This window comes from Synchytrium microbalum (assembly GCF_006535985.1).
Source record: "Synchytrium microbalum strain JEL517 chromosome Unknown SmJEL517_scf0029, whole genome shotgun sequence".
Taxonomy (NCBI): Eukaryota; Fungi; Chytridiomycota; class Chytridiomycetes; order Synchytriales; family Synchytriaceae; genus Synchytrium; species Synchytrium microbalum.
This window is the reverse complement of record NW_022158378.1, coordinates 59,756-81,223: the sequence shown is the minus strand read 5'-3', so window position 1 is coordinate 81,223 and position 21,468 is coordinate 59,756. Positions and strand designations below refer to the sequence as shown.

Below are 21,468 nucleotides of genomic sequence, written 5' to 3'. Positions count from 1 at the left end.
AGCAATTTCAAGTCATACGACATGGCTGAAGAAGATAGATTGGATTTGACTTTGAACGCTCTAGGCTATATAAGCATCGGAGCTATCCTTCCCTTTTTGACACGATACACCCATATTGCTACTCTCAACATCTCAGAATGCCACGTCCAACAAACTTACTTTGAAGACTTCTCTATACCACGTAAATCCATAGTAGCTGCCGAAATGAAGTCGTGTCTCAGAGATCTTGAACTGACGGATATGCTTGTCGTGGCAGTGCACGGATTCGTGAAACTTTACGAGTTTCTGCCTGCAGAGATTCAACAGCTTGGGATTGTTGTAGATCACACTCCAAGATATAGTCTCTATGAAGAATTCATAGCAGATAATTTTCCTCATCTTCGACTTCTAAAGTTTCAACAACTCTATACAGACACTGTAGGTCTTGAGCCAATATGGGAGAAGCTGATCTCACCAAGTGTAGAAATATTGAAAGGAACTATATGCGTACTTACGTCTGGCGTTGAAGCCTTAAAGATGCTCCAGCTAATTGCCACGAGCCGACCAAACCTTAAAACTCTTGGGTAGAGCCCGATGCAGAGCAGCTCGTCACACCGATACGCCATCTCCGTTTAGTCATCAACCAAAGGAGTGCCTTCTACTCGTCGCCTTTGGCTCGTGACCTGGAATCTTTGGGTGTAATCGTCAACAATGAGGCTTCCGTCGACACCTTGGTAACAGCTCCTCTTCCATCATTACGTCGATTGAATATACATTGGCATGCTTCATCAAGGATCTGGCGGCGCCTAGACTTTGCCTCTCCTGTTGTAAACATGCTAGTCAGAACGTCAAGTCTCTTGCGTTTTATACGGTTTATCTCATTCTCATTGGGAGATGGCTACTGTTCAAATGGCCGCTGCAGTTCCAACCTTGAAAGTCGAAATGTATGATTGTATTGAGCGACGCAACAAGGATTCAAGTGATGTCGTCCAGTGATGAGGACGAGGACTAGGATAAAGATGACGCTGTAGATCTTGCCAGTTATGCCGAAAGATGTTGAGCAGGAAGACAATGATGATGCAGATCGCTCTTTGTAGTTTCTTCATAGCGTGTTATAGCATACATACTTACGTAGTCACCTTGACGTTTGTTCAAAGCGTTCATCGGCATCTTGGCATTTTGCGTAATTGCATATTGTCGCAGGACTGGTATTCGAGTATTCGAGGCGAAATACGCGTAAATTCTAACTCGCTATCTCACCATAGCGGCCATAGCGGCATAGATTTCGTTCGCCCTTCACATTTCTCGAAATTCTCACCACCACGAGACACACGACGATGAAGAACATTTCACGTGGAATCCTCTTACTGTTGTTATCACTATTACAAGTATCAGCATCCTCGTTGTCCGCTCACGACAAGGTGGAAATCCTTGAATCCAAACGAAGCAACATCGAACCCATTCAACTCGACACGGACCTATATAATCAATTGACGACAAAGCCAAGAAACTATTCAATTATCGCTATCCTGACTGCTCTCTCTCCTGAACATGGATGTCAGCCTTGTCGGTATGTCAACATTAAAACTTCGTGATTTTGTTTTCGAGATTTTTGTTTCGGAGGAATAAACTCTCAATTGTCACTTAATAAAACTATTAGAGATTTCGATGCTGAATTACGTGTCCTGACTCAATCCTGGAGTAAGCAGTATGAGCGTGGAAGACTCTATCTGGGTGTATTGGATTTCAAGAATGGACGTGATGTGTTTATGAAGGTAGAGACAAATTACAGCAGGAATACTCTAGACTCATCACAAGTTATTCATCTGTTGATTCCCCCATAGCTGGGACTCAACAATGTCCCATATGTCATACACTTTCCTCCTTCAGAAGGAATACATGCCAAGGAAGATGTGGATCAACAGGTTTACGATGTATTGAAGAGGTAAATACCGTATATGCTTGCATCCCTCATTGGGTACTCAAACCTCTTTCGAATAGGGGTGTATCAGCCGAAGCATTAGCTGATTTCATTCGAGGTCAAACGCAAATCAATGTGAGTTTGAAGTGCAAGTAGAAGATATCTACTGGATGCAATGCTTATTACCAACACGTTATGTTTTATCTTTTTAGATCAAGATCCGACGCCCACCAAACTATACCAACTACATTATCGGTGCAGTCGGCTTCCTCTTCACTGCTCTTATAGTTCGATGGCAGTGGGATGCTCTAGTCGGAGTGTATACCGACTACAGGATATGGCAGACTCTCTGTTTGGTAACGCACCAATATCTGCATCTCAACCATCGCTTTTTTTGCTCACATCATTATATGTGTATACCAGGGAATAATCATATTCATGTGCTCAGGATTCATGTGGAATCAAATCCGAGGTGCTCCATTCTCTGGAATGCAGGCTGGTCGTGTTGAACTCTTTGCACCTGGATTTGGAAGTCAGTATATTATGGAGACGCAGGTTATGGCTATGCTTTGTGAGTAGTGCTACCATTGGTGTACGGAAAGTTTTTTTTGGAACGGTTTTTTTGGTGCTGACTTTCTTTTACATAGATGGATTGACAGCAGCATCAGCCGTCACTTTGGTTACACTTGTGCCTACAGTGAAGGATGTGGGCACACAGAGAATAGTTGGATATGTGTGCTTGGCGGCCTTTGTCTTGTTGTATTCCGTGCTGCTCAAGATTTTCAGCTTTAAGAATCAAGGATACCCGTTCAGAATGCTGCCTATTTAAGTAGGGGTAGAACTGAATGACAAAATACAGCATTATTTTGATTAACTTGAAGAGATTTTTGGGGATCTGTTAATCTGTTACGCGAATATTTCGAATTGTAGCAGTGCGCAAAAAAACGCTTGATTGAGCACGCATGTGTTGTTCACCTTTCTAGCTCTCACAAGACATAAAACTCAGACAATGGCATTCCTAGCAAAGTGGGCATCAAGCCTATGGAAGAGCATCCCAAAGAGCACCAACGATTTACGATGGATTGTTCAGATTGTAGGTTGATTGTTGCTTCTATTGCCTTTAACATTGTGTTTGCTAAATGTTAAACTTGTGACGATTATGACAGACAAAGAGGGATACTGATTATGTGGTACTTTTATAGAATCCAGACCTGGCTCCTCACGTCGTCCGAGCTACAGAGTATCGAGCAGTAGCACCTGGGTATGTATTGGACATCAACCATTTTGAGCAACATTTGTTACATTGGGGTATATAGATGGGCAACCCTGCATCATTAGGTCGATATGCATAAAAATGAGCTACATCACATTGCATATGCAACAGTTTCCATCACTCTCGTGCACCCCAACAAAGAAACAGCCTTATGAAATCTCCCATGTTTCTAAACTCCAACACACTCTCTCGCTCACACGCCCTCTCCCCTTATAAATACATAGCTCAGACAAACCCTTCACACCCACACTAATCCCCGGCGTAAACGACAAGATTAACAATGCCAGATACTTTCTCAAGGACTCTCGTCGTGCCTATCCACAAACAGTCGTATTCAGCGCTGTTGAAATCCAAAAGGCGCTGTCTTCTGGGACTGTTCTCAGGTATGCTTGAAGTGACTTTTTTGAAATGGAAAAAAAAAACCCTCCAGCATCGCTTCCTCGTGGATGATTCAACTTTTCGCTCACCACGATATTTGGTATAGCATAACGGCAGGTGCTACAGATGCAGCACCAGCAGCAGCACCAACAAGCATCATTACAGAAAACAAGTTACCGCCCATTATCAACAACAAATATACCTGGAAGAATGCTACGCCGTATCTGAAGCCGGATTCGATGAATTTGGAGTTTAGTATTCAGGGAAGAACATAATGATAATAATGTTGTCGAGGGGTTGGAAATTTGAAAATAGAAAGGCTGTGGGATTTGCACAGACATTGAGACAGTGTATGCTTGGATCGGATTTTTTTTCAGGTGTGGGCTGGCTTTCCAGATCATGATGGAATTTAGACACAACATTCAAGAACCCGAGAAATTGCTATTCTACCATCCAGTGCTGAATGTTGGGAAATAGATTGTCAAACATGAAAATTATGGTTGTCCTTTGCTACACTAGTTTGCAGTTTTTTAATGCAACAGATTTTATGAAGTCCCTTGGTACTTCAGATAGGACTGCCATTATTCGGAGGAGGAGCCAAAGACAAAACAATCGAAAGCACAAACTTGAAATGAGTGCAAAAATTCAGCACCTCACTTTTTTTTGCTTAGTAGCAACATAAATTCAGGTATCAATCCGCTATGCAAATATACAAGCACCATACATATACAAGCTGAATACATATCAACAAAGTTTTGCCTGCAAAGCAATCATCCATCACTCACATTCTCACGATCACTCTCCCCACCTCGCTGTCCTAGCGCTCTCCACCTTCGTCTTCAGTACCATCATCAACCCTATCATTCAAACATCGTATACAAGTCATTTCATCTCGACCAAGTACAACCTCAAACCCATTCGCCCCACACACATCAGGCACAAGTCCCAAACACGCTCTCTCATGCATCCCATACGTCATTTCTTTAAAATTCTTGATACCACGTAATTTACAAAACTCGGATGGGAATTGGGATGCTAAATCCAATGTGTGCTTGCAGAAGGAGGTGGCGGCCGCTGTTGCTGTGATGTTGAGTTTTGTAAGACTGGATGGGAGACAGTGGGTGATGAAGAGCGATATCGTTGTGGATGTGATTTTGGTGCATTGTGCCAGGTTTATGGTTGTAAGGTTTGGGCATTTAGGGTGTTGGTTGCATTGGTTGGTGGTGTTTTTAAACCAGGTTTCGAATGCGGCGTCTGATACGTTTTCACATCTGTTGAAAAATCGAGAGTGTTATTAGGTGCTTTTTCTGCTCGTTCCGTTGCGAAACCGAAGAACCAAACAGCGAGAGGAAAAAAACCAGACTACGAAGATCTGCTATGTTGACGAAAACTCTGCATTGCGACTTCTACTGAGCTAACGCGACTCGAAACACTTACTCGGACAAGTCCAAAGAATTCAATAATCCAGGACAACGTGAAATTCCAAGATTCTGAATCACATCTATTAAAGAAAAGGGAAAGTCAACACAGCGAAAAATGCTGTCGTTTGTATCTTCAAACACAATCATTGTTGTTTTCACTCTCACACACTCTTACCATCAGTAATAGCATCCCCACTCAACCTCAGCACCTTCAATCTGGAAGCATGTGCAATCAACACCATGACTGTATCCGAAGCACAGCACAATTCAGTCAAGGACAATTCAACCCATTTATGAGCATAATCCGATAATTGCAAAATCTTGGAATCGTCAAGGTATTTCAACTTTGCCAAGTTTAATCTAGTAATGTTGGCAAGAGATGTGGTTGGGAAGGCAAAGAAGTGCCAGTTTGGTGAACCCTAATTGGAAAGTATTTAGTAAGGATTGAGCGTGGAGAACCATTCTTCGAGTTCATCCTTGGTGACGAACGACTGCTTTTCTTTTTGCCACTTTGGTTCAGAATATCGAATCTGTAAACCAGGCGTCCCGACACTCCAAATAAGCCAAAACGTACATGCAATATCACGAATGCTAACCTTTGGAGGAGCAGGCACAGAAATCTCCAAGTCATCAACACCCAACGCACTAACTCCATCCATAATAGTCAAAAAAGCAGCCCTCGTCAATTTAGGCACTCGAATACATTTAAACGACTGTAATTTCAACACTGGTAACACGACATCCTCGACGACTTTTTCGTTATCGTCATCCAGGGTGGTTTCGAAGAGAGACAATACGGCGGTATCTGATATTCGTTTACAGCCTGATATATCTAGGTGTCGTAGTGATGATCTGAGGAAGCGGTTTATGAAGAGGACGCCAGTGTTTGATATGAATGGGCAGTCACGGAGTGAGAGGGATGAGAGTTTGTTCCATGGCTATTATCAAGAAGCAAGAAAGAGAAGGATTTGAGTTGGTGCATTCCCATCATCGCTCGAAACTGGTATTTTTTAGCACATGATACAAGTAAGCTTACACTGCAGAATGAAGCAACAACAGATACAGCTGTATCGCGTAGTTGACAACACCCGTCCAATGAGAGAGAGACTAGTGTCGTGCAAGTAGCCGTGACTATGGCGATGATGGCCTCGTCAGTCAAATTTCGACAGTTTGACAAGTTTATGGTGGTCAACATGGGCCTGTGAGAAATGAAGAAGGTGATTAGTTGGTTGAGAGTGTTGAGCAAAACAGTGAATTTGTTCAAAAGGACCAACAAGACAACAACCAAAAAGGCAAACGATCTCGACTCTAATGGCAGCCAGCTCATAGCTCATTCAGTGTCATGTACAGTACCTTGACTCTGCAATGGATATGATGTGGTAGTTGCGAATAAAGAGAGGTAGTTTCGGCGTTGATGCGTGTAGAGAGAAAGATCTCATACATTGAGCATTCATATTGTTGGTACCATCAGTCGTATTGGCACTATTCACGGCAGCCTGTATACAATTCACGAATTTATCAAACGCTCGTAATGTTGTAAAGTTTGGAGCCCTGTAGAGCAGTGGAGTGGCAGCCAGACACCAGAATCGACATGTTTGTAGTACGGAATATAGATCTAGTTGCGGATCCTTGTATGGGTAGTTGGTTGAATCCAAGACGAGGAAATGTAGGATGTGTTGGAGTAATTCAAGAGGCAGGAGGAGATTGTTGTGGGGCACTGCTGGCTCCTTGTCTCGTATTGTCATGGCATGGTCAGGATGCGACGCGTCCATCTGTCGGATCTGCTCAAATCACTTAGATGCGATTAAGGGATGTTTGGAATTTGTTCAGAACAATGAGACGTGCAGGGTGGACTATACAGACGCGTCAAATATAGGAATAAAGGAACAAATCACGAAGTCACGTCGACTAGACCGTGTCTCTTCATAGACATTCGTGTCTATCGCCGTTGAAATCCCGAAAACAATCCATTGCCGTAGATTCGAGTATGGACGCTACCCAAGACTGGCTAAAGCAAGTTCTGACTCCTGTAAGTGTACAGTGCTTGTATCCTTTAAATCGTTTCCTTGGTTGTCTTTGTTGTTTTATTGTCCAATCGTTGAGAATCTTGGCTTTTGTCGCATGGTGAAGATTGCAAACGCTCAACTAACCCGTATACTTTACTGCCTCATACTAGTATCAGTCTGCTGACAGAGTATTTAGAGACACCGTCGCTGTCCTGACCTCATACAATGGACTCTCGCCGAAAACAGACACATTCAGTTGAGCATCTTATACACCGCATTCATTATCACATACCCACTCTAACCCTCCAATTACTCATACTTGTTTACAGCAAACGAACATGGCGTAACCGCAGTCCTACTATGTCTGCACGGAACAATCCCAATCCTATTCAAAAATGTCACATACAACATACCCATCGCCGTATGGTGTCCTTATGTCTATCCTGCCCAGCCCCCAATAGCATTCGTACAGCCCACCTCTACTATGCTCATCAGGAATGGTAAACATGTCGATCTGGAGGGAAAGATATATCATCCATATCTCGCCTATTGGCACACTGCTCCAGAGGTGCGTGAGCATGCTGTCGATATCAATAGTGCATTCTGATATTGGATGAGAATATTGAAAATTTGATGACAGCATTATTGAGATTGGGTTGAAAGAGTACATGTCTGGAGATGGCAAAAAGACTCCAACGAACACAAGTATTGCTGAGATTGCAACCCTCACACACAACTCTCACCGATAGAATCGAACAGTCAAAGAACTCTTAACAATCCTGCAAGGAATCTTCCAACAAGAACCACCAGTATACAGCAAACCTCCTCAACCTTCAATGCCAGGTGGTGCATACCCTCCCCAACAACCGTCATACAACAATGGCAACCCACAACCATCATTCGAATCACCACCAATGTACACACCCCTCCCAACCAACCTACAATACAACAATCTCCCATATCAAACACAACAACAATACCAACCAAACGGTAACGACCCATCATATCGACCATCAGAACCTCCTTCTCAAGTCATACAACCACCTATATTGCCATACGATTCATTAAATAGAGTAAACAGTAATAATAACACGTCACCAATGATGAATCACTCGAGACCTAGTAATAATAATACAAATCCAGCAGACGATGATGCAAATGTCCGATTAGCATCACTACGAAGTATGGTGACTGACAAACTAGCTAGGATACGGAGACAGCAGGATCCATACAAGATGGATACGCTGCTGGTTGCTAATAGACAGTTGAATGATGGGGCGAGTAGGATTGATGATGTTGTGAGGAGGTTGAATGATGAAGAGGTACGTATGCTTTGTATGTTTTTGCACAAAGAAGTGCGAGAGACACTGGTCTAAGGTCGCTGTAGGAATCGCTACCTTTTTTGGCTCTCAAATCGTGTTGTTTCTGTCTTCTAGCAAAAAGTAGCTCAGAATTCGACCATTCTGGATACCAAAATGCAAGAATTGAATGAATTGTTAGAGACGGTACGGAATCAACCTAAAGTTAATGCTGATGATATCATTACTGGGTCGACAGTGCTTTATAATCAGTTGAGTAAAACTTGATGTTGTTGCATAGTTTTTTTTGGTGCAGCACACCTGCTTTTAGTTGTCGCAAACTCCATCTGATAATCTCTGTCTTTCTTAATCATTTATGCAGGCTGATTGAAGTGGTTGCAGAAGACCACTCTATTGATGATGCCTTATATTGTCTCGGTGAAGCATTCAGTAGAGAAAAAGTTGATGGGCCTACATATTTAAAGGTATGTCATAGACTTGCTGTTTATGTGTGAAGAGCCATGACAACTTGAGAATGTCATCAAACTACCATACACACGGTTTTTCTTTCGCTAGAGTAACATGTCTTTTTTGTTATTATAGCATGTTCGATTACTTGCCCGAGAACAATTCCTGAAAAGAGCACTTGTCAAGAAGATCAGGAAGGTGGCTAATCTCCCACCATAGAAATGGGTCAAAGGTTATTTATATTATTCAATTCACACGTCGCATGTTATATCACATCTGGATCTCATTTTGTATAATACAAGTCCCCGTTAGAAAGGCATTACACATGCATATGTATGATTCTCTTCTTTACGTGGTTTTTTGTGTTGCTTTCGATTCGTAATACTTACCAAGCGAAGGAAGCTACAAAAAGAGACCTATGATTTTGCTCAAAGTGCGCAGACACCAGGCAAACCCCACACTCACAAGACACTACTTTCGGATATCTACAAACTTTTGCTAATCAAAATTACTGGCTAGAGCATACAAAAAACCCCATCCTCCCCACATCATTATCTTCCCTTTCAAAAGCAGTCACTCTTTGCCTTCGTATTCAATATAAGCGCAACAATCAACCCATACAGCCCCAACACCTCCGCAAAAATAAGTATCAGCACCATCCCCACAAACAATCGTGGCTGGAAGGCATACTGGCGCACACCAACATCACCGACGATTCCAATTGCGTAGCCACCTGCTAGCCCTGTCAAGCATTGTATTTAGACGGTGTGAGAAGATGCGGTGTTTCATAGACTTGACATGAGTGATTGTGCTTTCTTTTCTTGTTCATCTTTGATTTCGATGCAAACAAAAGAGTATAATGCCTCTTCACGTTTGATGGCAGCAACAATTTGTTTTGTACCTGAAAATCCACATGATAGTCCAGCAGCCATATGCACAAACCCAGCGAAGAGCGAGTATGAGTCTGCCGGGTTGAGCGAGCCTGCTATGAGGACGGATACGACGAGGCCGTATACCGCAATGATACCTATGTGACGAGAACAGGGTGTGAGTAGAACTGCAAAATATGAGTATATCCCACTATATGTGGGGATATTTTGTGTATGAGGCGTTCTGATGGGGTAGGTAAATGCCGATGTATTTGTTGGGGGCTTTTTAGCCTTCAAACATGAGAGTGGGGTGCTGTAGTATTCATCACCATACCAACAAGACCTTCGATGAGACTTTTTTTGGCTCCACGACTGATTTCAACCAGCAGCCACCAAACAAATTCAAGTGCATGCTATAACTGTAAAGCACATCCTCTCCATGCTGTAATCCATTCCCTTCTCCTCCTTCATACACCATATCTCCCCAAATCACCAAATGCCAACTCACCAGCCATAACAACAGGAATCAAACTCTTCATAATCCTATCATGAACCAACGTATCAATACATATTCATCCCAATACATAATATGTACACATACAAATCAGGTCTAAAAGTACCCATCCCCGCAATTCCAATTCCAGATTTTGCAGTTCCATAAGCAGCACCGAATGATGAAAGGATTGTCGCACTGGCCGCTCCCATAAATCCAAAAAAGGGCGCAAATGCTGGACATGCGCCTGTCTCGAGCGGGTTGACCAGGATTGTTTGGTTCATTGTTGTTGCGATGTTTGGAAGTGTAGGGAAGAATTGGCAGATTAAGAGGAGGTTTTGTTTTAAACAAGCAATACGCGTGCAAAGGACGTTACATCGTATGGGGAACGCGGCATGAACTTATTTCGCTATGCAAATATATGTGTAATTTATTTGAAGCTTCCCAAGCTCTCTTGATTTTGGATATTTAGATAAACAAATAAACATTTACAACCTCCTCCTTTTTCATTCCTCATCTCGTCTACTCTATCCCCGTATCCTGTTGATCCTGCGACAATCGATACTCTGGCTTTAATGTCCACATACCTAACCAAAAATCAACCCATTATACATTTTGTCCCATGACAATCATAACTCATGCGACATTACCATGATACGGTCCGTATTTAACCATCTTGGCAACCTCAGACAAGCATTCCCGCAACCAGCCAGAAGGTTGTCGAGTCTTTTTCTCCAACCCGACGAAATTCCAGTACTCGTGTTCACCAAATGCACCGAATAATTCTGTACGAAGGTCTTCTTTTGGGAGCTTTTCATCGCGGTCGAGTTTTGTTTTCTTGATCTGTTGTGTGTAGAGGGTGCGTGGTGAGCTACAGGGTTTGGTGTTTTTGGCGGTAGGCACAAAAACGAACGTTTGGGTAGAGCAAATGGGTGATTTCCACCGTATCAAAATCCATCGAGCCACATTCCAAAACTCCAGCATACATCAATAACCCACAAAATAATCCAAACATAACCATCAATTCACCACTTACGGCAACTTGTTTCGCCAACTTGTCCCTCGATATAGCACCCATATTTCCAATAGCCTCAGCCTCTCTCGCGACCTGTTTCGACACCATCTGGATCTTTTTCGATGACGATGCTGACCCGGACGCAGCCTCCAGTGCCATTCTGGCTTTTTTGAAGGCACGGAACTTTTCATTGGGTACTGGTTGGGCTATCGCTTCCATGACTACTTGGCCTGTTATTCCTGTTGCGGCTGAAGGTATAGCAGTGTAAGCGTAAGAAACAAAAAATATTGGAATTGTGTTTTGCTTGATAACTTGACTGCACATGCTTTGTACCTTTGGAAGCTGGATCAACAGTAAAAGAATATAGTCCACGTGGCCCAGTCTGTGTCAAATTCAGGTTATAATTCTTGGGTAGCTGTTTTGTCCATTCGGCATCTGATACTGCGAATGTAAGCTTGCGTTTTTGGCCTTTTGGGCTAGTTATAAAACAGGGTCAGCTCTCCTGTAAATCATAAAAACCTCAAACAACAGATACACATCAATAATCCTTATGTACATACACATCATGCTCAATAATCTTTCCCAACTCGACACCGCCCTTATCAAACGCAACCTGGAACTCATCAGCAAAGAATTTAGGGACCTTGAGCAGCCAGACAGGATGTTTTGCATGTTCGGTGTGTACTGTTCCGTCGGATATGACTGGTTTGATGTCTCGTTCGGGCTTGACTTCAATCATGTCGTCGTCGTCGAGGTCGTCCAGCTCTGCGTCATTGCTGTTGTAGGAGAGGCCGAGGCCTGATGGTTGGTATGTCATATGACTAGTGTATCAGAGGGTACGAGCTTGTAATGGGTTTGTCTAGCTTGGTTTTATAACGGGATGTATGATTTGAATGTTTGTGCGAGTTTGTGAAGCGACTGAAGAGCATGACGGAATGAAAAGGCGCGCTCAGTTATCTACCTATTCGTTTTTATATTTGACAAGCGATTTTATACGTGTTTTACATATTTTGGAGAGAGAGAAAGTACACCTTTATATCAATAATCATCACGTCAACGTCAACCCGTCATTCATATACTTCCCACCCCTAATTATCACGCTTCGATTCCCGTTCCCTCTTTGCCAATGCCCTCTTACGTATCCCGGCATTCAACGACGCACTATACCCAACCAAGTAAGCCTCTGGCACAAACGTCGTCATTGCCCATTCAGCCCACGAGTGGCTCCAAAACGGGGTAACATTAGGACCTTTACCAATACTAGCAATAGCAGCCCTCACATAATCCTTGGCAGTGGGTGTCGTCATGGAAGCCTTTCGTATTTTTGACATTCCCGTAGTGACAAAGTAGGTATTCAAGTGCTGGACTATAACCCCCTTGGATTTGACTTCCTGGTCGAGAGCCAGCGACCATGATTTGAGCCAAGCCTTGGATGCCGAGTAGACAGAGAGGTAGCCTGTTGGGACCTGACCTGCGAATGATCCGAGGTTGAGGATGATGCCTTTATGTTTGGCAATCATGGCTGGGAGTACGATACGGGTAATTTTCATTGTGGCTTTAACGTTTACTTGGACTATGCCATCGATGGTAGCAGCTGTTTCGTCGACGAATGGAGTTGGGATGTCATGGTTTACACCGACGTTATTTACCAATACAGTGACATTCAACGAATCAAGTGTCTTTTGTAGCGATGCATACTCGGCGTCACTAGCATTCATAAAATCAAATGCAATGACTTTACATTCGATTTTCTTGTTTGCCTTTTCTTTAGCCTCCTTTGCTACAGCATCGAGTTTAGATTGAGTGCGGGCCATGATGAGAATGTTGAATCCACGCTTGGCAAGAGCGAGTGCGAACTCTTTTCCGATTCCGTCCGAGGCACCTGTTACTATGGCCCATGCATTGTCTGCCGTGTATTTGGAGATGGAGATGGGAGATGGTCCATAGAGAGAGTATACACGAGACATGAATGTGTAGGCCAGGTTGGAGAGGTAGAGAGCTCCTGCTACGGCGAGCATGTTGGTAGCGATGGCGGTTACTGCTTGCAGCATCGTGTATATTATCCCTATCTATGGTATACTAGATGGTTGTCAAATATGTTTTGTTGGAAGTGAGTGAGCCAGTGTCAGGGCCATTCAAAGGGTACTCCAGGAGGGTACTGTATTGGTTAGACTTTCAGAGAGAAGGGTCTTGTATGCGGTAAATTCATGTATTTTCAGGTACTTTTGAACTCTCTATTCAACCTGTCATCCAGCGTTCATACACGAAAACAATTCCAAACATTTGACAAAAACAGTGCACGCGATTTCATGTATAAAGACCACATGGATTATGTACAGAACTGTTTTATATCACCAAATGACACGAAAATCATTACCCGTTGCTCTACTGAAAATGATGGCACCTCAGTCTAGAACGGGAATGTCGAATTCACGATTGGAGACAACATTGCTGGGACTCGGTTGACGGAGACTAACACAACCAAAAAGGTAAAATTTTCATTGGAGGTGCCAGCATCGTCAGGAATACACGTGAATAGTCTCTCTTGAGTCGTAATATAGTCGCACTGCTAGTTTCACTTGCACCTGTTTGCTTTGTTTTGTTTGCTTATCACGAGCAGATCACCCACGAACTAGCCCGAAAAGGCACCCATTCCATCACTCGCCACTTGAATCACATATCGACCTGCCACGCTGGCTCCCGGGGTAAGCGACTACCACAACGATTGTTATATTATAAAGGTGTTGGCTACACATTTGATAACCAATTCAATTCGATACGATGCTAGATTGATTACGCGTTGAGGGAACGGCATCATGTCGACCGCAAACATTCCCCCGTAGAGATATCAAAGGAACGGTTGCAGGATGACTCTGTGGCCAGTTACGTCAAACAACATGTTGCTGTCGTCTATTGGGTGTTTCATTCCTTCCTGTTTTTGACTATATTATGGTATGTACCCATTCATGCTGCTGCTTGCTGTTGGAGTTGGTATTCGTGAGTGAGGGATGAGGCTGTTGGTGCAAAAGTAGAGGTTTTTGGTGTGGAGTGCTTTGTGGGTCTTGTTTGGATACCCCGTTTGATTGTGTCGTCGTAACTTTACAGCGGAGGAGGGACGATACATTGCGCTGGTTTATACGATTGTGATGCAGGTGTGGAACGACTTGTGATACTGGCACAATGTGGAAGGAACCAGTGATTAGCTGGTAGTTTCAGCAGTCAGTTGCGATCTGCAAGTCAGCGAGGAAGCATTGGAATAGTGGGAGGACACAGCAGACATGTTGATCGATTGGATAGTGGAGTTTATTCCTCCCTTTATGGATACCAAATCCTTGTTTTTTGTTGGGAGTGTTGATATCAGCAACAAAGCACCTCGCACCAGCATACAGGAATCGTCGTAGCAACCAACTTATTAAGCCTATTTTCGTATAGGTGGTGTGCATGGAACTGGCAATTCTACTGGCCGGTCATAATAACATATTGGACATTTATATGGTTTGATCGACACACTCCTCATACGGGTGGAACGGATCGGTATCAGTGGGTTCTGGATTTGCCGTTATGGAGGTATGTGTCTGCAGCGATATTTTGCGTACCCTTTCTTTGTGGTTGTATGTTTCTTTCGAATATCAGTCCGCTGAACAGACTTTTCTTTAGCTGGTACGCAGACTATTTCCAAACCCAACTTGTCAGAACAACACCCCTAAATCCGCATGGAAATTATATATTTGGGTATCATCCGCATGGGATTTATGTGTTTGGAACGTAAGTGTAGAGTGTTCCTATGTGGGGTGTTGAAACGAGAGCCAGCAGAAGTTAATTTCGTGATTTCATTGCCTTGAATGACTTTTTGGCTAGTTTTTTAACTAATCTTCCTATCTCTTTTAGACCAATATTTGTCACAAACGAATGCAACTTCAAGGAATTGTTTCCAAATATTAAACTGAGGATTGGAACACTGGATGTCAATTTCAAAGTACCGATATGGCGGGAGATGCAGGTACGCCATACATACATCCAGCACAAAAAAACAGAAGAAAAATCTGGAATCATGTCTTGCCACAACTCATTCAACTCAACTTCCAACTAGTTGGCAATGAAACTGATATCGGTCTCAGCTGATTCCATCAAGAATGTGCTGAGTAAAGGACCTGGATGGTCTGTGATGATTGGTATGTGTATGATGTATGAGTTTGGTGTCGACAAATCCGCAATGCTGAGTTATGGTAACCTGTCTCGAATGCTTTTTTTTTCCTTAATCCCAATAGTCATTGGTGGAGCACAAGAAGCGTGAGTATCTTTGGATCTTGCTGTGCATCTTGGGAAACCTTTTCTGCACTATTGAACTTTCCACCGTCGTTTTGAATAATCGTGACGCCAAAAAAAAAAAACCATCTGCACACCACGCTGGATCGAGCTAGCCCTCAACATCCTCTGCTAATATTTCAATTACTTATTTGTAGGATGTTATCATACCCTGGCACTGCAGATCTTGTCTTGAAACGGCGGAAGGGGTTTGTTAGAGTCGGTATTCAGACTGGAGCGGCGCTTGTGCCTGTCTTTACATTTGGAGAGAATGATTTATATTATCAGGTATAAAAAGTTGTGTTTTGCGGTCACATTGAACGAATCAGAGGCTTCGTCTGGTGGTGCATGGAGCATTTGAGCTGAAAAAAAAGCCCGCGGCTACCAGCACCCATGTTGCTAACAACAATTTTATGTTTCAACGTATAATTAGACAACCCCAGAACGAAACCCAAAAATCGCATCCCTCCAATCCTGGTTTCAGAAAGCAACAGGCTTCTCATTCCCATTCGGTATGGGCAAATTCGGATGGATACCGTTACGGAGGAAGATTGTGTCTGTTGGTATGTTTCCTCCATTCCTTCCTCGGTTGCAAAAGATTTTTTTGCTGTATGCCAACGCATTTCTTTTTCTTTCCAGTCGGAGCACCAATCCACGTAATAAAACAAGACAACCCATCACAAGAATACATTGATGAATTGCATGCCAAGTATATTCAGAGTCTGGCTAAACTGTACGATACGTACAAGGACACGTATGCGCCGAATCGGATACGGGATATGAGGATTGTTGGATGAGGAGGACATGTAGAGAGGGAGAGAGAGGTAGAGATGCATTGTGGAGTAAAGTGTAATTAAGGCGCTGGACGTTTATATACCGGAGAACCTCGATTTCGGGTACTTTTGTAATTGTAGAAATAACATGTTGAAATGCTGTTTGAAGGCACATAGAGGACTTGTTCGAAGCAAGGTTTTCTCGGTCATCGTGTCTATCCAAGATAAGAATAGTAAGTATCATTGATGAAATATGAGAGTGATCAGCAAAACAAAAACCAGTGTTGTAACACATACCTTTCCCCTTGTTGTATCCCCTTGTATCCCCTTTCTCCTCGTTGTATACAAAATATGTTCAATCGGAAAAACGCGGCGTATGTCAGCATTTCAACATTCAAAGTGCCTGCTCCACAGGAAGTCTTCACCAATTATTATCACATTGCCATCAAAAGTCACGTCTGATCCAATTGCAGAGTTCACAGCAGCACATACCTTGATGATGAGCTTGCCTCGTTCGACACCTCACAGGTCTTTGTTTGCAGGTAAGACTGCAAAACATTTCAAAGAAACCAGAGTGAAAAAACGTATGTCTTGGTGTAGATAGAGTGAAAAAACGTATGTCTTGGTGTAGATAGTCTCTTTATTTGTATACAACACAATATCCTCGCTCTCTCTCTCACTTGCTCAATGTCCTTTCCTAGTTCTTAGAACGAGACAAGGATTTTTTCACGGTCTTGACAATAGCAGATGTATCCGGCAGTGACAGATCTTCAAGGTTTTTGGCATATGGCATGGGTATATCAGCACCCGTCACTCGATACACTGGAGCATCCAAATAATCAAAGGCTTCACCTGATAAAAGCAAGAAAAAAGTTACAGACGGTCCTGATGGGAAAATTTGTGGCATTACAGTGTATACAAGATCCACTGGTTCAGTCACAGAACACAGTGTGCACTATAAGGCATTGATGCCAAACATTTGCGCAAAAATAGGGAAGCGGCGGTTGTCTATTCAGGTAACTTGACTTACTCTCCATGATTGAAGCAGCGATTTCTGATCCCACACCAAAGTGAGGCCATCCACCTTCAACTGATATAAGATGGTTTGTCTTTTTCACTGAAGTGACAATGGTTGGAATGTCAAGTGGTCGTATGGATCGTAGATTGATGACCTAGTGAAAATGAATATTTAAGATGAATTGATTACTGCTCGGAACAAGATCGATGAGTGTAAACGAGCGGTGATGATACACATAGTTGATTCGCATATGATAACAGTTCTGGCTTGTTTGTCACTCCGATTTTTTGGTGCCTACCTCTGCTGAAATGCCATCCTTTTCTAATATTTTGGCGGCTTCAAGTGCAAAATGGACTGCTCGAGAATGAGCAACGATTGTGATATGTTTGCCTTTCGTAAAATATAGACGTCAAAAACTTACACCTGGCCAAAAAAGGGATAGACGGAGTATACAAATTGGTGAACATACCATCTCGTTCAATCTTAGCCTTCCCAATAGGCAGCACAAAGTCCTTATTCATAACTTCCTCACCAACATCAAACGAAACACCATACATGACTTCATTTTCCAACACGACAACAGGATTTGGATCTCGAATGGCAGCCTTCATCAATCCTCGAGCATCTTCGGCTGAATATGGAGATATGACTTTGAGACCTGGTATAGATCCATACCATGCTGCAAAACATTGAGAATGTTGAGCACCGACTCCTGCTGCTGCTCCGTTTGGTCCACGGAAGACGATGGGACATGATAGTGTTCCACCAGACATGTACCGTGTCTTTGCTGCTGAGTTGACGATGTGGTCGATGGCCTAAAGTGCCAAATATGGTGTTGGTACGAGGACAAAATAGTTTCTGTTGCGATGTGGCGCTTCTTTGCGTTTGAGGCCCGAGTAATGCCTTTCTTTTTCCTTTTCGTGTCTTCCCACAAGATGAAAAACCGTCGCGAGAAACTAGTTTGGCTTAAATCAAACTCAGGTTTACCTGCATAGCGAAATTGAAGGTCATGAATTCACAAACAGGCCTGAGACCTGCAAGAGCAGCACCAACAGCCAGACCAGTAAAACCCATTTCAGTGATGGGTGTATCAACCACTCTTTGATCACCAAACTTTTCCAACAATCCCTTAGTGATCTATTGCAAAGTTTGGTGTGTGTGAGATATGTATGAGATAATTTTCGACAACATTGGTAGATGCGATAATATGTGCACAGTACCTTGTAAGCACCATTGTATTGAGCAACCTAAAGAAACGTCAAAAGAGAGAGCGTCAACAAAAAACAAATTAAGGACTGGATGCATGATATGTCAAACTTCAAAGTGTCAGGTAGAACATGTCCAACTGACCTCTTCACCGATTATAAACACTTTATCATCACGGGTCATTTCTTCTTCTAATGCCGAGTTCAGAGCATCACGGACTGTAATCTACAATATGTCAAGGGTGATTTGGTTTAGTTTGACACTTTGACGTGCTTCCGTTGGCAGATACGGTAAAATACTTTAAATTCAACAGTGAAACATAGAGATTTGTTCAAAGATCTATATCTTTCCCAAATCTACAAAGCTTCCTCCATTCAAAATCTTGACATGAAGTCCAAAATGCCACCGTATGTCAATGACCAAAACAAAGCAATATAGAAATCCCAGCGATTCGATACGTGTAGAAATGTAAATCCCCTTCTACTTGCAATCAAATCCGCCGGCAATCAAGTTGTAAAGCTTGCAACAATCGAATATAATCTTACAGAATGTCCCGATGAAGAAGAGGAAACTGCCCTTATTGAAAATCTGGCTGGCTGAGATACATATCGAGCTGTATGTCTGACTCCCTGTCTAAGTACTCTATATAACATTATTGCTCGCTCCCGTATAGATTGTCAAAGTCAAGCAAAATTGTGAATGTAAGTACAGTTGGCGTGAACAGCACGTTGACATAAGGACAAGCCATTGGGCAGATCAAAATCTTGGGTTATCTAGGCTTTTAACGCGTTCCTGATCCATTTCCGTACCGTGTTTCGCTCGAAATCGTCGAGACGTTGACATTGAGATCAGATTCAGTGCTTGCATTAACAAATTACATTGTTTATCTCGGAAACGGGAAGCTATAATTCCTACACACCACACCTGGCAAACTACTTTGAATCCATACAAACACGATCATCACATTCACCTCGTTACTTGTTTACTGCCAATATGCAACCCATTCATAATACATCTCCATCCTACTGTTATCAACGTCAAAGGTATCGACGGCCCAATCAACTATGCATTTTAATGTTCACATCTGGAACTTCCTTCTGCAAATTTGTACTAGCATGACCCAGGCCTTAACGAAAATTGTGCGACTTTGCGTTTTGACTATTCAAGTTGGGAGCTAATGCCTTCAAGTCTAGTTGCAAACAGTCGTCATGACCATACCAATACACTGACAAGCTGCGAAGCGTTTCAGCGAAGCGTGTTGTTGCTACCTTATAAAAGGCCTCCTCGGTTTTGATCCTCACACTGAGAGATTCATGGCCACAAGCTAGAGGCGACGTATAGAGTGTATCATTTGGCATACAAACTATACCCCAAATGGCCTGGAGGTACTTCAGTCTTCGACTGGTTTGAGACCGCCACTTGGGAGTTAATTTCGTCTGGGTCTTGAACAATCAAACCAAGGGTCAGGTGGCAGAGAGTATTCTACAAGGAATGTAGGACTACATGTCTCTTACGGAGTAGATGTACTGATAGACAAGCAACAATCGGCTGGTCGTCGACTCGCACTATGGCAAGCAGTAAACAAACCAGCACTGTTGCAAGTCCTACATACAACCCCAGACAGGAGTCGAGACGCTTCAGTTTCAGACCCGCTCAAGCGCCTTTTAGCTTACTTCTGCCACCCCGTTGTGGTCCGGAAGTACTTGTTCCTGGGTTTATGTGGGAGGCCCCCAGTGGATGGTCTAGTAGAGTGTGGGTCGAGCGTTAGTTGATTATTGTGATGTGTGATCTTCTTTGATAAAACAAGCGATACAGGAAGCAGCATCGTTGAATACCTTTGCATCCACTGGCCAGTGGTTGTATATTTTGTACTGAAGACGACGAGATCTTGGTCGTGAGACTCCAAGATTAGGCTTGTTGTTCATCACTGTAGTACATATGAACTAAGTAATATACAAAATAAAAAGTATCAGCGATGACAGTCGTATGAAACTCGCTTCTTGGTCCCTTATGGTTCCAGAAGATGAGACACTCCACTAGCCGCCGACAGTGGGTATTGGAGTGCAAACAAGAAATAAAGTGATCAAATTACAGTAAATAACACGATTGGGTCAAATTGCGCCTCTTGAGACCTCCTGCGGCTCGCTGAGGCAAAATTGGCAACCCAATATGACATCAGCAAAGAAGCATCAGCAAGTAATCCAACAAACCTTCAACCAAACTCTCAAAGTGCTAGTCACAACTATAAATGTCAACTGTCAAGCAATCTTATCTCAGTGGTCGTGTAAACCCACATCTGAAGGAAACTTGATTTGGTCCAGAAATGTGGGCTTCATTTCGATGTTGGATGTCACTTGGAACCAGAGATAGAGGACATATATAGATGGATAGAGTGCATATAATAGCATACTGCTCGAAGATCTAAGAAGAATACATTGAATGTTAGAAGTTATTCAACATTTTGAAAACACAACATTGATTGCCGCAATACATTCCGAGACTTACCAGCATATATAAAGGAGGAGAGAGAGAGATGATGTGGCATGATGTGCTATGTGGCATCATGTAGAGCACTTGCGTCCTTGTATCAGGCAGTAGATCTTGATGTCGTTGTTGGGATGTTGGGATTGAATGATGGAAGGTGTCTACGTAAATCCCACCTTTTATAGTCTCAGGTGCGCAGCCACGATTCAAATCAAAACAACATAAATCGATTTCATTCGTTGGGATGCGACAGATCAAAATCAAATTTGCTGCACGGTAGGCTTCGTTCATTTGACCACTGTAGGATCATATCTTTACAATAATGTCAAAGGGCGTCCAAACGATGCAGGCTGATGTTGCTGAACGAATGAAGAGGACTCAACCAAGCTACGCCAAGTTACTCCTACATCGCCATGACAACTGTTCTTCTTGTCTTTCCCAAAATGGTAAAATTTTGTATGTGGTTGGCTGGACGTAGTCAAGGATTCAGAGTGGAGTACTATGCTGAATAATGTATTCAATGCTTTCAAAACAGCTCAATACCTTGTCGCCAGTTACTTG

At 42.9% G+C, this 21,468-nt stretch overlaps 9 protein-coding genes across 9 annotated transcripts; 4 read left to right on the top strand and 5 right to left on the bottom strand.

The window, feature by feature from the left end:
- Positions 1-1,316: 1,316 nt before the first annotated feature.
- Positions 1,317-2,729, top strand: SmJEL517_g04358 (uncharacterized protein; the record flags this gene model as incomplete). The annotated part of the gene is made up of 7 exons (XM_031170286.1): positions 1,317-1,549; positions 1,640-1,754; positions 1,824-1,924; positions 1,981-2,035; positions 2,113-2,256; positions 2,324-2,471; positions 2,548-2,729. 7 exons carry the CDS (start codon positions 1,317-1,319, stop codon positions 2,727-2,729), a joined length of 978 nt encoding a protein of 325 aa, XP_031023745.1.
- A 180-nt stretch (positions 2,730-2,909) lies between these two features.
- On the top strand, positions 2,910-3,826 carry SmJEL517_g04357 (uncharacterized protein; the record flags this gene model as incomplete). The annotated part of the gene is made up of 4 exons (XM_031170285.1): positions 2,910-2,993; positions 3,103-3,161; positions 3,398-3,556; positions 3,658-3,826. 4 exons carry the CDS (start codon positions 2,910-2,912, stop codon positions 3,824-3,826), a joined length of 471 nt encoding a protein of 156 aa, XP_031023736.1.
- A 542-nt stretch (positions 3,827-4,368) lies between these two features.
- SmJEL517_g04356 (uncharacterized protein) lies at positions 4,369-6,744 on the bottom strand (the record flags this gene model as incomplete). Its single annotated transcript, XM_031170284.1, has 6 exons — positions 4,369-4,822; positions 4,989-5,052; positions 5,148-5,391; positions 5,569-5,910; positions 6,009-6,171; positions 6,326-6,744. The coding sequence occupies 6 exons, from the start codon at positions 6,742-6,744 to the stop codon at positions 4,369-4,371; spliced, it is 1,686 nt and encodes a 561-aa protein (XP_031023737.1).
- A 215-nt stretch (positions 6,745-6,959) lies between these two features.
- SmJEL517_g04355 (uncharacterized protein) lies at positions 6,960-8,963 on the top strand (the record flags this gene model as incomplete). Its single annotated transcript, XM_031170283.1, has 7 exons — positions 6,960-7,001; positions 7,149-7,233; positions 7,308-7,546; positions 7,728-8,300; positions 8,415-8,527; positions 8,659-8,761; positions 8,880-8,963. 7 exons carry the CDS (start codon positions 6,960-6,962, stop codon positions 8,961-8,963), a joined length of 1,239 nt encoding a protein of 412 aa, XP_031023738.1.
- A 344-nt stretch (positions 8,964-9,307) lies between these two features.
- On the bottom strand, positions 9,308-10,390 carry SmJEL517_g04354 (uncharacterized protein; the record flags this gene model as incomplete). The annotated part of the gene is made up of 4 exons (XM_031170282.1): positions 9,308-9,486; positions 9,646-9,771; positions 10,122-10,156; positions 10,215-10,390. 4 exons carry the CDS (start codon positions 10,388-10,390, stop codon positions 9,308-9,310), a joined length of 516 nt encoding a protein of 171 aa, XP_031023739.1.
- Positions 10,391-10,628: 238 nt separating this feature from the next.
- Positions 10,629-11,938, bottom strand: SmJEL517_g04353 (uncharacterized protein; the record flags this gene model as incomplete). Its single annotated transcript, XM_031170281.1, has 5 exons — positions 10,629-10,693; positions 10,757-10,949; positions 11,020-11,369; positions 11,455-11,597; positions 11,682-11,938. 5 exons carry the CDS (start codon positions 11,936-11,938, stop codon positions 10,629-10,631), a joined length of 1,008 nt encoding a protein of 335 aa, XP_031023740.1.
- A 271-nt stretch (positions 11,939-12,209) lies between these two features.
- On the bottom strand, positions 12,210-13,172 carry SmJEL517_g04352 (uncharacterized protein; the record flags this gene model as incomplete). Its single annotated transcript, XM_031170280.1, has 1 exon — positions 12,210-13,172. The coding sequence occupies one exon, from the start codon at positions 13,170-13,172 to the stop codon at positions 12,210-12,212; it is 963 nt and encodes a 320-aa protein (XP_031023741.1).
- A 915-nt stretch (positions 13,173-14,087) lies between these two features.
- SmJEL517_g04351 (uncharacterized protein) lies at positions 14,088-16,223 on the top strand (the record flags this gene model as incomplete). Its single annotated transcript, XM_031170279.1, has 9 exons — positions 14,088-14,122; positions 14,554-14,688; positions 14,779-14,886; positions 15,010-15,121; positions 15,212-15,293; positions 15,390-15,411; positions 15,585-15,714; positions 15,860-15,989; positions 16,066-16,223. The coding sequence occupies 9 exons, from the start codon at positions 14,088-14,090 to the stop codon at positions 16,221-16,223; spliced, it is 912 nt and encodes a 303-aa protein (XP_031023742.1).
- Positions 16,224-16,896: 673 nt separating this feature from the next.
- Positions 16,897-18,606, bottom strand: SmJEL517_g04350 (pyruvate dehydrogenase (acetyl-transferring); the record flags this gene model as incomplete). The annotated part of the gene is made up of 7 exons (XM_031170278.1): positions 16,897-17,126; positions 17,230-17,371; positions 17,516-17,607; positions 17,687-18,032; positions 18,205-18,354; positions 18,438-18,464; positions 18,568-18,606. The coding sequence occupies 7 exons, from the start codon at positions 18,604-18,606 to the stop codon at positions 16,897-16,899; spliced, it is 1,026 nt and encodes a 341-aa protein (XP_031023743.1).
- Positions 18,607-21,468: the final 2,862 nt, after the last annotated feature.